This window comes from Acipenser ruthenus, chromosome 45, assembly GCF_902713425.1.
Source record: "Acipenser ruthenus chromosome 45, fAciRut3.2 maternal haplotype, whole genome shotgun sequence".
Classification (NCBI taxonomy): Eukaryota; Metazoa; Chordata; class Actinopteri; order Acipenseriformes; family Acipenseridae; genus Acipenser; species Acipenser ruthenus.
Window position 1 is genome coordinate 242,814 of NC_081233.1, and position 16,119 is coordinate 258,932.

The 16,119-nt window shown below is 43.4% G+C and overlaps 1 protein-coding gene across 1 annotated transcript in view; it reads right to left on the minus strand.

The window, feature by feature from the left end:
* Positions 1–573: 573 nt before the first annotated feature.
* The window catches only part of LOC131720843 (paternally-expressed gene 3 protein-like), a 38,401-nt gene continuing 22,855 nt past the window's right edge, over positions 574–16,119 (minus strand). Inside the window, exons 4-6 of the mRNA XM_059013026.1 lie at positions 12,801–12,857; positions 4,658–5,168; positions 574–1,617 (exon numbers count right to left, since the gene is read on the minus strand). Coding sequence (XP_058869009.1) covers positions 992–1,617; positions 4,658–5,168; positions 12,801–12,857 — 1,194 coding nt within the window. The 3' untranslated portion in view covers positions 574–991. The remainder of the gene's footprint in view (positions 1,618–4,657; positions 5,169–12,800; positions 12,858–16,119) is intronic.

The following is a 16,119-nucleotide window of genomic DNA, read 5'->3' on the forward strand; positions in this document are numbered from 1 at the left end:
CCGCGTTCATTTCACAAACAAAGGGCCGGCCACACCCGTGCGTCGCACACAACTAAACTTGAATCTAAACTAAATGGAACTCAGATTGTGCTGCGCTTTGTGTTATAATAGGATCCAGTCTTACACAATGACCATTTTTTTTCTTTGGTATCATCGTGCATTAATTTCTGATACATATTATTCTTTTAAAATGAACTCTTAAAGGGAAGCTCTGCACCGGCTGTGGAATGCAACTCTGTCACATGACATGTTTGCATTCCGCAGCAAAGCAGCTGTGTGAGCATGGACACCTGACCCTGCAGAGCAGAGCAGCAAGTGCGAAATGAGAATAAATAGTTCTGTACTGCGATATTAAAAAGTTTAATTTCACTCTTAATTATATAAATTTGTAGAGGGGGAAAACTGGTTTCCATCTTCTTTATGTGGAATGGTTAAAAGTACTGAATTCTAGATCTAAACTTGCTGACGTTTTGCAATACCCAGGAGCTGTGCACGAGCTGTTACCAGAGGGGAAGATTAACCAGCACCTTGGAAAACAGGAATTCTGTACAGCATCACACAACACAAATCATGACAAACAAACAATTTATCATTTATTGTACATTAGATCATTAAAAAAAAATAAAAAGCATGATAATTAACTTGAAAATAAATAAATTGAGTAAGTTCAAAATGTTAAATCCTGAAACTCATTTCCACACTGAGTTATTGATTTCTCCTGACTCGTCCATCAGATGAGGTGTGGAATAGTTTCCTTTCTGCATATTCCCACTCCCAGGCACTGACTGCATTGACAGCCTGAGTTAAACTGACAGCAGAGAAGCCTCTTGTGACGTGTCCGCATCACCACCCACTATCTGACACAGAGTGCAAGAGAGTTTTAAATGCATGCTCAAGAGTGATCTACAAAACAGTTATCACACAGGGATTCGTAATGCAAGGTTAATATTATTTTCCCCTCATGAGTGAAAAGTCCCATTGAACATGGTTTTTAAAGTTTCTCTCTTCTGTGAATTCGCTGGTGTTTTTGAAGGACTTGTTTCACACTGAAACTCTTCCCACAGTCAGAGCAGCGATACGGTTTTTCTCCTGTGTGAGTTCGCTGGTGTGAAACAAAGCTGTCTGCCCGAATGAAACTCTTCCCACAGTCAGAGCAGCGATACGGTTTCTCTCCTGTGTGAGTTCGCTGGTGTGAAACAAGGTTGTCTGCCCGTCTGAAACTCTTCCCACAGTCAGAGCAGCGATACGGTTTCTCTCCTGTGTGAGTTCGTTGGTGTCCTTTTAGGCTTCCTAACTGACTGAAACTCTTCCCACAGTCAGAGCAGCAATACGGTTTCTCTCCTGTGTGAGTTCGCTCGTGGTTTTGAAGGCCTTTTTTCACACTGAAACTCTTCCCACAGTCAGAGCAGTGATACGGTTTCTCTCCTGTGTGAATTCGCTGGTGTTGTTTTAGGTTTCTAAAATGATTGAAACTCTTCCCACAGTCAGAGCAGTGATACGGTTTCTCTCCTGTGTGAGTTTGTTGGGTTTTGTTTAAATGCCCCAACAGCGTGAAACCTTTCCCACAGTCAGGATATTCTCCACCACCTGCCCTCACTTTAGCTGCTGGACTGGAACCTGGAAAATATGAACAGGAAAGAGTGAGGGGAAGTGCTTGTAGGCTTAAGGTTGGTTCATAATTCAGACTGACAATTTCTGGTTGGAGTTGAGGGTCTCCGACCCTGTGCGACAGGTTGAATAATGTCATCCACACTCCTGCACATGCCTTAGGGCATGTGCAGGGCCGATTAACACACAGGCAAACTAGGCATGTGCCTCGGGCCCAAACTCAAGGCGGGGCCCAAAACGGTTATGTGGGTTTTTTGTTTTTTTTAAATATACAGATCTGCGCCCAACCTGGAAAGAACTTCACTCCCTGACATTCGAACTGAGGCATGTATCTCAAAATCAATTTGTTCTGACGGGTGTTATGCAGATTTCTGTACCCCATAGAATTCTGCATCCCCTGTGCAGATGCAGTTTCTCAGACTGCTGGATGTGGACGCGCACACGCGATATTTCTGTACCCGAGCCCAGGTGTTTTCTCAAGCACTCCTGCAGCTTGCAACACATATTGTGAACAAAACAAAACTAGTGATGTGGCAAAATAAAAACCGCACATTTAACACCACTGATTTTCAAGACATACAGGACATTCAGCCTCCTGTGTTGCTCATGCATGAAACCCTGGATTTAAAGTAACCTTAGAAAAGATTCTTTTAAAACACGTTTTCATTTTTTTTCACATGTACTGTCCAGAATCATCAAGTGTTCATATCCAGCGATCTTTGATAGAAAATGCAGCTGTGTCAGGATGGAATCATCAAGGGTACACAATTCTACAGGGTATAGAAAGCTACCATAGGAAACACCTGAATATACTTGTATGTCAAAACATTGACTATTCTCTGCTCTGGAGAAAAGGGCATTTTCTTTAATGAAGCGAGTCAAACCCAAGGAGACATTGACGATTTTGCGTGCAGTAATCTAATGTATTTGACTCACAACAATGTACAGGTAGGTTTGTTTTTATCTATTTATTTTCGTTGGCTATTGTGGAGCTACCATTAGTGAAAACAAGTCTGAGCACCCTTCTATATATTACCTTTTTCAGCTTCATATGGGGTTCCTTGTTTGTTTGAACTGTTGCGTTTTTATTCAGTAAATCAGGAAAGTCATTGTTGAGCTGTACTACACAACTTAACATAGGCTTTAGTTTTTAGCACATCCCCTACAGTTTGATTTTCTGTCAGCTTCATTCAGTCATTCATAAAAACTTAAAACTGAGAATTCTACCTGTTGTGAAAGGGTGGAGCGCTAGAATGTATGTATGTGTACGTGTACGTGTGTATGTGTACGTGTACGTGTGTATGTGGCTGTTTGTTCTGGGGTAGGAGGCCCGCAGGTTTATGCTTGCCTCGGGTCCAGTGATGGGTTCATCCGGCCCTGGGCATGTGGCTGGGTGCTGGAGTGGATTACAGCATGTTAATTTCAGCTGTGGGGGCTCGCACTGGGTTACACTATCTTAAAAAAGCAAAGTTAAACTTAGAGTAAGTAGATAGGTTCCAAAAAATATAGCGCTACCCTCCCCACCTGTTGCTACAACTGTTTAAATAATGTGTTTCTCTTTTCATTGTTCACATCCTGACAACTATACACTCATAACTATAAAGTTTGCTTCAAAGCTCTTTACAAAACGTCCACTCTAGTACACTGATTATTGCCCACGTTGTCAAACAGGTAACACAGCAATAATGATCATTGATGTGGTACGAAACAGAAAAGAGTACTTGGGTCTTTTAGTATCTCTCTTCCTGCAGTGATTTAGAGTGCATATCTAAAACCCCAGTGCACTAGAGCAGACATTTCTAAAAGAGCTTTCCAATAGACTTTAAAGTTATGTGTAAAAAGGTGGCAGGATGTGAACAATGTAAAGAAATGACAGGTATGTTATTTAAACAGTTGTAGTAACTCATGGGGGCGGGTAATGCTAGATTTTTCAGAACCCCGCTACTTACTCTTCAAAGCCTTTACTTTATGTGTAAAAGCAAAGTCAGTAAAGACGGACGCTGCTGAAACCGAGCCCTGGGATCAAAATCTGCCTTCAAAGTTCTCCTGTAATGTTTCGGGTCTATTTCCTCAAACACACCCTACAATTATATATTTTTCAATAGCATCACATTTAGGGGTGTTAAACATTTAGAATTTAAATGTCAGTAAAGGGTCAAGCGTGCTTAATTGTTTAAACTTTGTCAAAAATGGCCAAATATTAACAACAAGAGCGTATCTGCAAATACAGCTACTCAGAGTTTTCTTTCATTGCCTTCACCAGATGCATCTGAAGGCTTGGCATTTAAATCAGCCAAGCCTTCATTTTCATTACAAGCAGGACGTGCAAACGAGATCGCGACATGTTAATAAGAGACTCCTCTTTATTAAAGCTAGAATGAACAGTACAGTATTTTACGCTGGACACACTCTATTACAATCGCTGTGCGTGACTGTATTTACATTAAGAGGAGTCGCTTCTGCATTTAAATGAAAACCCCAGTTAGCTGTTTCACATGAACGTGTTTCTCAGTGTGATTGAGATACACGAATGGCTGAACAGGATCAATTGCATTCTTTAAAGAGAGTAGAAAAGCAGAGGTACAACACAGACAACCAGAAGCCCTATTTATAACACACATGCAGTAATTTAGAGAAAGCTATTTATGTAAAAAATGAGTAACAGCACTATCTCAATTTTTGTATTTTAACATTTAAACTATATATTTTCAAAAGTTTAAACTATTGATAAATGTAATGGAATCTAGCACCCATAATGACATCACACATGTACAATAATATCCCTCTATTTTGACACTGAACATTTCTAATGTTATATACAGTACTTTAGCTCTTCTCCCCTTGGTATAATCGGTTAGGAGTGCCAGTGTGATGGAGGCTTACATCTGTATCTTAAGATCACCAGTAGTGAGTCCTATCCTGAACTGGTGTGAGTGGTACAGGAAAAACAAATAGCGAGTAATGTAACCCACATGCTCCCTCCCTCCCTCTCTGCCACACTATCATGCAATCTAGAATGACAATGTCACAGCTACTGGGAGTCACTCACCTGCTAGACTGCATTCTGAATGCAACCGCCTGTCTCCCTGTCCACCTCCTTGTGTGCTGTTGGGAGAGCCTTCCTCTCCAGTGCCTTGCTCTCTCACGCAGATTCTCTCCAACACCACGCTACACTCCCGCAGGCGTACAGCCTCCAGCTCAGGGATGTTTGGTTTGAAGTCCTCGGATTCTTCCTTCCCTGGTTCCATGTGCTCAAACTCTACTTCAGGGGGACCCCGTTTAATACAGACAATTTCCAGCACCTCTTCTTGTTTAACAGGAAGGTGTTCTTCTGTCTGCGGGATCTCCAATTCATTGTGCTCAGCTTTAATCTCAGAGACCTCTGGCTGGCTGCTGTCACATTGCATCTCACAGAGCTCCTGTTTCATGGGGAGGGAAGCCAGCCCAAAGAACTCCATTGTAAAGGGGAGAGGTTCAAGTTCAGGGAACTCCTCTTTAATCTGGACAGATTCCATCTCCACACTGTCCATGACAGCACACAGGATTCTGTTTAGAAGTTGCTGAAAAAAGGAAGACATTTATTTATTTATTTACAGTACTACTAAGGCCATTGAAGGGACTGACAGAATCTGTCCTTAACAGCAGGGCTGGCTTTACTATAGACACAGAATGAATTGTAATAAGTTTATAATAACGAAGGACTTGATCTGTCTAATCTCAAGAATGATGGATGAAAGTTGGCAAAAGTTAAAATATTTCTCTTTTCATTAATCATGTTGAGTATTTTAGAATGCGTTCTCCAAAAACAACCGATCAGCAAGGAGTCCTTTTGTCCTCGGGCCTTAAATGTAGATTTGTTACAAAACATGATCTGTGATACAATGTTCCACAAACTTTATCAAACTGTGTATATTCTTTTAAAGACTTACACAAACATTGCCAGCACTGGTGTATTATTTATTCCTTAGCAGACGCCCTTATCCAGAGCGACTTACAATTGTTACAAGATATCACATTATTTTTACATACAATTACCCATTTATACAGTTGGGTTTTTACTGGAGCAATCTAGGTAAAGTACCTTGCTCAAGGGTACAGCAGCAGTGTCCCCCACCTGCGATTGAACCCACGACCCTCCGGTCAAGAGTCCAGAGCACTAACCATTACTCCACACTGCTGCCCAGTGTAGTGTGAGGTCACGTGAAATCTGGTCTCCCCTGGCAACAGGCTTGCGGCTTTGAACCGGTTGCTAAGCAAAGGACACATTGACGTGACTTGAGTATTCAAATGGAGCGTGCATTGTTGGATTTCATTTAATTACCCTGAAAATAGCTGTGATTCCATCAACAAGAACACCACATTTCTAGCGAACTTGCAAAATTTGGCACATATATATATATATATATTATATATATATATGCAAATCTTATCGTACAAAAACAGGTTTCCATTAAAATAGATTCTAGCGAACAAACAGCTCTACGTACCGACACCATGAGCTGGAAAAACTGGTTATCACTCAAATTTTCTTGATCCGAACAACAAAAACTAAAACGTGCAATGCATCTCCATCTATTTCTTGTATAATGTATTGCTGGACTGAAAATGGACCAAGAAGGAATAATAGATACAGTATATCTCCTCCAAATTAAAAAGAATTACCATTGTACAACTTTTCAGATTTTTTGAAGCTGTACTGTTTCCCTCATATGCAATTTTAAGTAATAATAATAATAATAATAATAATAATTCAGACAGAATGACAGTCCGGTTTCAGATAGCCTCCGGAGATAGCTGCAACGAAACCTAAATGATGATATTTCAATCCTGCTTGGGAAAATGAAATTTTGTTTTTGAACAATCAAGGGTGGAATTAATCTGCAGTGGCCAGAGCATTGCCAAGAAATGGTGTACAAAATATTAAAACACGTCTGCAGCAGAAAATATGTTTGTAAGAAAAGCGATAGAAAACAGGAGGCACTGGAACCACGTTTAAAGCAGGGCTGCTGAGAGCTCCTCTAGTTCCAGCGTCCTTGCAGTGATGCAGTGGCACTGGAACCATGTTTAAAGCAGGGGTCCTGAGAGCTCTAGTTCCAGCGTCCTTGCAGTAATGCAGTGGCACTGGAACCACGTTTAAAGCAGGGCTGCTGAGAGCTCCTCTAGTTCCAGTGTCCTTGCAGTAATGCAGTGGCACTGGAACCATGTTTAAAGCAGGGCTGCTGAGAGCTCCTCTAGTTCCAGTGTCCTTGCAGTAATGCAGTGGCACTGGAACCATGTTTAAAGCAGGGCTGCTGAGAGCTCCTCCAGTTCCAGTGCCCTTGCAGTAATGCAGTGGCACTGGAACCATGTTTAAAGCAGGGGTGCTGAGAGCTCCTCTAGTTCCAGTGTCCTTGCAGTAATGCAGTGGCACTGGAACCATGTTTAAAGCAGGGGTGCTGAGAGCTCCTCTAGTTCCAGTGTCCTTGCAGTAATGCAGTGGCACTGGAACCATGTTTAAAGCAGGGGTGCTGAGAGCTCCTCTAGTTCCAGTGCCCTTGCAGTAATGCAGTGGCACTGGAACCATGTTTAAAGCAGGGGTGCTGAGAGCTCCTCTAGTTCCAGTGCCCTTGCAGTAATGCAGTGGCACTGGAACCATGTTTAAAGCAGGGCTGCTGAGAGCTCCTCTAGTTCCAGTGCCCTTGCAGTAATGCAGTGGCACTGGAACCATGTTTAAAGCAGGGGTGCTGAGAGCTCCTCTAGTTCCAGCACACTTGCAGTAATGCGATCACAGCATTATGAGGTATGTTTATTTGATATTGGGATAAAATGAATCATACGTAATACTAACAGACAAAATATACGATCTTGTCCTAGTGAGGTCAGTATTTTGTAAGGTGTCTGTTGTGCAACATGACTGTGCCAACCCCTGCATATGAGAAGTGCCATTTAAGATGAATTACTGCAATTACACCTGTGCCCAGCAACCTACAGAATTAACCAACGTTGCATCATAGTCGAATATAATGTTACGTTAACATATTGAATTACATACTGCAGTTTAACACAATTAAGCAGGTTGGTGATTCCCAGTCCTTACATAAAATATGCCTTTACCATTAACAGAATGCTACATTCATTGTTTACTGAACTAATATGAAGCATCATCATTTATAACATATTTAAAAGTACAATAATTGCAAACAGCATCCATTTACCTGTAATTTTAGGCAACTTAAACTGAACAGAAGTCTCCATAGCTTAGCCATGTAGCTGTCACTCGCTGAAGCTGATTTTACAGGAAATTTACAGATTCTAGTTACTGACACTTCATAGAACAAAAGTTTGTTTTAATCCCTGTACAAAGTTATACTAATCTTATACATGGTTTTAATTGTGAGTATATTTAATGAAAGATGTTAAACGTTTATATACGAACATAGAAACTGTACATAATTCATATTACTGTATTTTGTAACAAACTATTGAAAATGTATTTTTTCTTAAACATGTACCAGTATGTACGTTTTCTTAAAAGGATAAAGGAATCTCGTTCAAATCACGTCAGTGTCCTCGCTCACCGGTGGGGCACAGTAGAGGTCACAGATTCCAAGTACCTGGCACATCATATATGATATCTTTCCAATTCCTGTGACTGAAGGTAGAAGAATACTCTGTGGTTGCAAAATACCGACAGCATGTAGCCTGCTGGGGTCACGTGACTGCAACCTCTCACTTGGATTGTTTACATCACGTGGATATGTTCGCAGTCCCCAGTAGAATGTACAGATCAGGACAGGTGACAGCCCTAACTCAGGGAGACGGTGTTGAATTCTCAAATGCTCTGCAACCCCCGTAAACAACAACACACATTCTCCCCATTCACTAACACCGTGACCCGTCCCGTTCCCCTTCCAATACAAACTGAACAACAAGTCCCGCACACATTCTCCCCATTCACTAACACCGTGACCCGTCCCGTTCCCCTTCCAATACAAACTGAACAACAAGTCCTGCACACATTCTCCCCATTCACTAACACCGTGACCCGCCCCGTTCCCCTTCCAATACAAACTGAACAACAAGTCCTGCACACATTCTCCCCATTCACTAACACCGTGACCCGTCCCGTTCCCCTTCCAATACAAACTGAACAACAAGTCCCGCACACATTCTCCCCATTCACTAACACCGTGACCCGTCCCCTTCCAATACAAACTGAACAACAAGTCCTGCACACATTCTCCCCATTCACTAACACCGTGACCCGTCCCGTTCCAATACAAACTGAACAACAAGTCCTGCACACATTCTCCCCATTCACTAACACCGTGACCCGTCCCGTTCCCCTTCCAATACAAACTGAACAACAAGTCCTGCACACATTCTCCCCATTCACTAACACCGTGACCCGTCCCGTTCCCCTTCCAATACAAACTGAACAACAAGTCCCGCACACATTCTCCCCATTCACTAACACCGTGACCCGTCCCCTTCCAATACAAACTGAACAACAAGTCCCGCACACATTCTCCCCATTCACTAACACCGTGACCCGTCCCGTTCCAATACAAACTGAACAACAAGTCCCGCACACATTCTCCCCATTCACTAACACCGTGACCCGTCCCGTTCCCCTTCCAATACAAACTGAACAACAAGTCCTGCACACATTCTCCCCATTCACTAACACCGTGACCCGTCCCGTTCCCCTTCCAATACAAACTGAACAACAAGTCCCGCACACATTCTCCCCATTCACTAACACCGTGACCCGTCCCGTTCCCCTTCCAATACAAACTGAACAACAAGTCCTGCACACATTCTCCCCATTCACTAACACCGTGACCCGTCCCGTTCCCCTTCCAATACAAACAGAACAAGCCCTGCACACATTCTCCCCATTCACTAACACCGTGACCCGTCCCGTTCCCCTTCCAATACAAACTGAACAACAAGTCCTGCACACATTCTCCCCATTCACTAACACCGTGACCCGTCCCGTTCCCCTTCCAATACAAACTGAACAACAAGTCCTGCACACATTCTCCCCATTCACTAACACCGTGACCCGTCCCGTTCCCCTTCCAATACAAACTGAACAACAAGTCCTGCACACATTCTCCCCATTCACTAACACCGTGACCCGTCCCGTTCCCCTTCCAACACAAACTGAACAACAAGTCCTGCACACATTCTCCCCATTCACTAACACCGTGACCCGTCCCGTTCCCCTTCCAATACAAACTGAACAACAAGCCCCGCACACATTCTCCCCATTCACTAACACCGTGACCCGTCCCGTTCCCCTTCCAATCCAAACTGAACAACAAGTCCTGCACACATTCTCCCCATTCACTAACGCCGTGACCCGTCCCGTTCCCCTTCCAATCCAAACTGAACAACAAGTCCTGCACACATTCTCCCCATTCACTAACACCGTGACCCGTCCCGTTCCCCTTCCAATCCAAACTGAACAACAAGTCCCGCACACATTCTCCCCATTCACTAACACCGTGACCCGTCCCGTTCCCCTTCCAATACAAACTGAACAACAAGTCCTGCACACATTCTCCCCATTCACTAACACCGTGACCCGCCCCGTTCCCCTTCCAATACAAACTGAACAACAAGTCCTGCACACATTCTCCCCATTCACTAACACCGTGACCCGCCCCGTTCCCCTTCCAATACAAACTGAACAACAAGTCCTACACACATTCTCCCCATTCACTAACACCGTGACCCGTCCCGTTCCCCTTCCAATACAAACTGAACAACAAGTCCTACACACATTCTCCCCATTCACTAACACCGTGACCCGTCCCGTTCCCCTTCCAATCCAAACTGAACAAGTCCCGCACACATTCTCCCCATTCACTAACACTGTGACCCGTCCCGTTCCCCTTCCAATACAAACTGAACAACAAGTCCTGCACACATTCTCCCCATTCACTAACACCGTGACCCGTCCCGTTCCCCTTCCAATACAAACTGAACAACAAGTCCTGCAACAAAGCAATTGTCCAGGTCGTTACAATATATTTATAAGAAACTATATAAAAAGCATGACAACCTTTATGTACAAAAATCTTCACTAATATACAATTGAACAAGAACTGCTGAATATTTAATTTCATACAGTACTGTCATTGTTTATATGATAGCAAAGTAAATAAATAACACACACGTCTATGTATTCATTTATTTCAATATTTATTTTAATATATTTATTTATGTTTCACTTTTACCAAGTATATAGGCTATCCTTCAGCATAGCTAATTCTCAGAAATGAGGTTTCTTTTTTGTCCAGCGGGGACCACAAATAGCGTTACTCTCATCAACCAGCATAGACAGAGGAAACCGTACTTCATTGTGCCAATAGGGACCACAATGAGTGTTACACTCACAGGAAACCAACAATAAATCTCAGAATGATGATGATGAAGATGAACGACGACTTGAAATATAACACAGTCTGGAGAATTTTCAGCTGGCTGACTTCAATCTTTCAAAATCCTGTTTGTCTCAACTAATCATCGTGTAGCGCTGACAGTTAACACAACACGCTTGTAAGCTGAAGGTTGGAGGTTCAAAAAGATTTTTTTAGAGGCAAACGTTCCATTTTAGAACAGAAATAAATCATTTCGTTTGCTAGGGCGGCAAACATCGTTGCGAGGCCCTCCACTCAACTGAACCGCAGTTAAACTCTACAGGAGTTTGAAAGAGATAAGAGCACCAATTCATTACAAATTCAGACAACCAGGCATTATTGTAAAGCAATAGTATATGCAAGACACTAGACGTACAGCTGTTTATATTAAATAGATATTTTCATAACCAGTTTCATACACACATGATTAAAACACCGTCATTATTAACTCTATGTGTAACACTCCCCCTCTCCTATACTGAATGGTTCGGTTGAGAATCAGCTCGTCTCATTGTCCTATTGTAGCCGCTTAAGAAATAAAACACTAATTAAACAGAAGGGTCGTGCAGGACATGCAAAGGATCAGCAGCATATTTCAGGAAAGCAAACGCAACCTACAGAGCAGAGCATCTCCGTGTGTGTCCATCAAACTGAATCAACCCGCAGCAAAGCACAGGAAGAGGGGCTGTGCATAAGAATGAACACCGCGCGCTCACTGTATTGCAGAAGAGCTTCCTTTCAAAGAGTCTCCAGTGCTGGAGTTACACAAACTGAACGGAGTGAACGCCACGCATGCAAACGACAATGCGATGAAATGGAGTGAACGCCACGCATGCAAACGACAATGCGATGAAATGGAGTGAACGCCACGCATGCGAACGACAATGTGATGAAATGGAGTGAACGCCACGCATGCAAACGACAATGTGCTGAAATGGAGTGAACGCCACGCATGCAAACGACAATGTGATGAAATGGAGTGAACGCCACGCATGCAAACGACAATGTGCTGAAATGGAGTGAACGCCACGCATGCAAACGACAATGTGATGAAATGGAGTGAACGCCACGCATGCGAACGACAATGTGATGAAATGGAGTGAACGCCACGCATGCAAACGACAATGTGCTGAAATGGAGTGAACGCCACGCATGCAAACGACAATGTGCTGAAATGGAGTGAACGCCACGCATGCAAACGACAATGTGCTGAAATGGAGTGAACGCCACGCATGCGAACGACAATGTGATGAAATGGAGTGAACGCCACGCATGCGAACGACAATGTGATGAAATGGAGTGAACGCCACGCATGCGAACGACAATGTGATGAAATGGAGTGAACGCCACGCATGCAAACGACAATGTGATGAAATGGAGTGAACGCCACGCATGCAAACGACAATGTGATGAAATGGAGTGAACGCCACGCATGCGAACGACAATGTGATGAAATGGAGTGAACGCCACGCATGCAAACGACAATGTGATGAAATGGAGTGAACGCCACGCATGCGAACGACAATGTGATGAAATGGTCGGCACCACTGCTGCACAAACGCAAAAGGTCCTCAAAACGCAACTCCTCCAGAGTAATGATGTGTCATTCATGGCGGATGGGCAGCAGTGTGGAGTAGCGGTCAGGGCTCTGGACTCTTGACCGGAGGGTCGTGGGTTCAATCCCAAGTGGGGATAAGGCGTCTGCTAAAAAATAAATACATGAAAATAAAATGGAACGCTGCAAACAATTAAAGAGGTAGAAGCCCGATTCGATTCTGTTACCGGTTCAGAATCGATACTGTTTGTCTCAGCGGCTGGATTGGGAGAACTTCTTAAAAACTAAAACTAGCGGATATTTCACGCGGCCATGCTTTAAATGAATATTGATGCATGTGCGCAAAACAGTTTATGAATACGCTCAATGTTTTTATTAGCATGACACCTAAAAGTCTGCAATTACAAAAGACATACGTTTGTACGCAGTTATTTAAAAGTGACCATAAGTGCAAAAGTGCAGGCTCCAGATATAAAAAGCTTACTGGAGCACTGCTAACTTTGAAATCGGTAGAATTATTCTGTTAAGTGAGCCCGAATCAGAATTAGAACAGCTAATTGACAAACGTTACATGCCATGAAGATCTAGCGAAATCTATTTCATATTTACTGTGAAGTATAATAATAGAGAGAGACGCTTACTTCAGGTATTGTCAATGGGATGTGCAGCACGGCTCTAGTCACTCGCTCTGACCGTCTCGGTTCTTCTCTCCAGGGTAAACATGCAGCTCAAACTAACAGCGACAGGTAATCTGTGTGACTAGACTAGTCCTCACTGCAGATTTAACCCCCTCTCTCGCAGTTCAGGTACAAGACCACGCCCCCAACACGTCAGCCCCTCCCCGGGTGTCCGCTGTCCGGTGTTAGCCTCTCTCTGTTCTGTTTAGGGAGTCGTTAGCGCTTTCCTCTGATGGGTGAGCTGCAGTGAATGCGTCCTTTCTTCTCTTCAGGTGAGAGCCGTCACCAGCCACTCCAAATCTGAAAATGTGTTACAATGTGTTAGTTTAGTTCAAGGAGAACAGTGCTTTTTTATTTTTTTAATTATTATATATAACTCATATATTATTTGCTTCGGTTCACTTTCACAGATGTATACTGTACTATGAGATTACAGGAATACAGATTAAGATACTGTGAAAGAAACCGTTCAAGGGGAGGGGACAATTTCACCCCCCAGGTGATCAAGGAAGTGCAACACTATTATTATTATTATTATTATTATTATTATTATTATTATTATTATTATTTATTTCTTAGCAGACGCCCTTATACAGGGCGACTTACAATTGTTACAAGATATCACATGATGTTTTACATACAAATTACACATTTATACAGTTGGGTTTTTAGTGGAGCAATCTAGGTAAAGTACCTTGCTCAAGGGCACAGCAGCAGTGTCCCCCACCTGGGATTGAACCCACGACCCTCTGGTCAAGAGTCCAGAGCCCTGACCACTACTTCACACTGCTGCCCATTTCACTATCTGAAAGCAAGGCTTATAAACTGGTATTTATGTTACCCTAGTATAGTACCAGATATCCTGTAGGAAAATAAAAAATGTGTTTCTTTCACTTAACAATATTAAAAACCCTGAGTGACGCTCCACAGCACGAGTTTGGAATTGAGGTCTCCCTCAGTGTTTAAAATGATACCAGCAGAATAAAACTAGTGAAGGAAACACAGATACACTTCATTGAAAGTATATTTAAACATTATTTCAAACATATTAAGGAGAAACCAGTTCAAACACAAATGTGGCTTTTTGTTAAAGATTCTGAATTTAATATTTGAATCAGTTCATAAAAGTGACCAGTAGATGGCAGAATTTTTACGTTTATTTTTTTCAATGCAGTCCAGCAATCCAGTTTATTCTTGCACATTAATAACACCGCTATTAGCTTTCTGTGTGTAATTATTGTTTCCATTTCCAATATGGTCCTTGTTAGTGTGAGTGACATTTCCTTGTTCAGTTGTATCAGTCTGAACCTCTTCTATACATTTCAGCTTCAGCCCTTGGGTTCCAATACAACTACAAACTAAAGGTAACAAACCAGGATTATTATTGTTACATGTTACTGTTTGCATCATTTCACCCTCATTCCATTACAATTACATGTTCTAGTAATCAAACTGCAGCAGTGTGCTCCTAAATGTGTTTCCAAAAGCTGCTCCACGTGAAGCACCTCAAAGCTGCTCCACGTGAAGCACCTCAAAGCTGCTCCACGTGAAGCACCTCAAAGCTGCTCCACGTGAAGCACCTCAAAGCTGCTCCACGTGAAGCACCTCAAAGCTGCTCCACGTGAAGCACCTCAAAGCTGCTCCACGTGAAGCACCTCAAAGCTGCTCCACGTGAAGCACCTCAAAGCTGCTCCACGTGAAGCACCTCAAAGCTGCTCCACGTGAAGCACCTCAAAGCTGCTCCACGTGAAGCACCTCAAAGCTGCTCCTCGTGAAGCACCTCAAAGCTGCTCCTCGTGAAGCACCTCAAAGCTGCTCCACGTGAAGCACCTCAAAGCTGCTCCACGTGAAGCACCTCAAAGCTGCTCCACGTGAAGCACCTCAAAGCTGCTCCACGTGAAGCACCTCAAAGCTGCTCCACGTGAAGCACCTCAAAGCTGCTCCACGTGAAGCACCTCAAAGCTGCTCCACGTGAAGCACCTCAAAGCTGCTCCTCGTGAAGCACCTCAAAGCTGCTCCACGTGAAGCACCTCAAAGCTGCTCCACGTGAGGCACCTCAAAGCTGCTCCACGTGAGGCACCTCAAAGCTGCTCCACGTGAAGCACCTCAAAGCTGCTCCACGTGAAGCACCTCAAAGCTGCTCCACGTGAAGCACCTCAAAGCTGCTCCACGTGAAGCACCTCAAAGCTGCTCCACGTGAAGCACCTCAAAGCTGCTCCACGTGAAGCACCTCAAAGCTGCTCCACGTGAAGCACCTCAAAGCTGCTCCACGTGAAGCACCTCAAAGCTGCTCCACGTGAAGCACCTCAAAGCTGCTCCACATGAAGCACCTCAAAGCTGCTCCACATGAAGCACCTCAAAGCTGCTCCACATGAAGCACCTCAAAGCTGCTCCACATGAAGCACCTCAAAGCTGCTCCACATGAAGCACCTCAAAGCTCCACATGAAGCACCTCAAAGCTGCTCCACATGAAACACCTCAAAGCTGCTCCACATGAAGCACCTCAAAGCTGATCCACATGAAGCACCTCAAAGCTGATCCACATGAAGCACCTCTGCAGTGGTGTCATTTTCTGTGACCTTAATGTTTTAAAGTAATGCTGGATTTTGTTTGTTGTTTTTGCCATTTCCGCATGCATGACATCCCTGTACAGTGCAAACCTGTTTGAGGATCCATTGCTCCTGATCCAATCTAAATCAATCTGCATGCTGTTTGCATTAATAGACTTCTCTTCTCCTAGACAGGCAGCACAAATAGTGGAGCTGAGCAGTAAAGCAATAAAGAAAAAGCACTTCACAACAGTTCAGTGTAAAATCAATGCAAAGTTTATTAGTGGCTTCTGAATAGTGAAATGTGTAAAGGTGTTCTC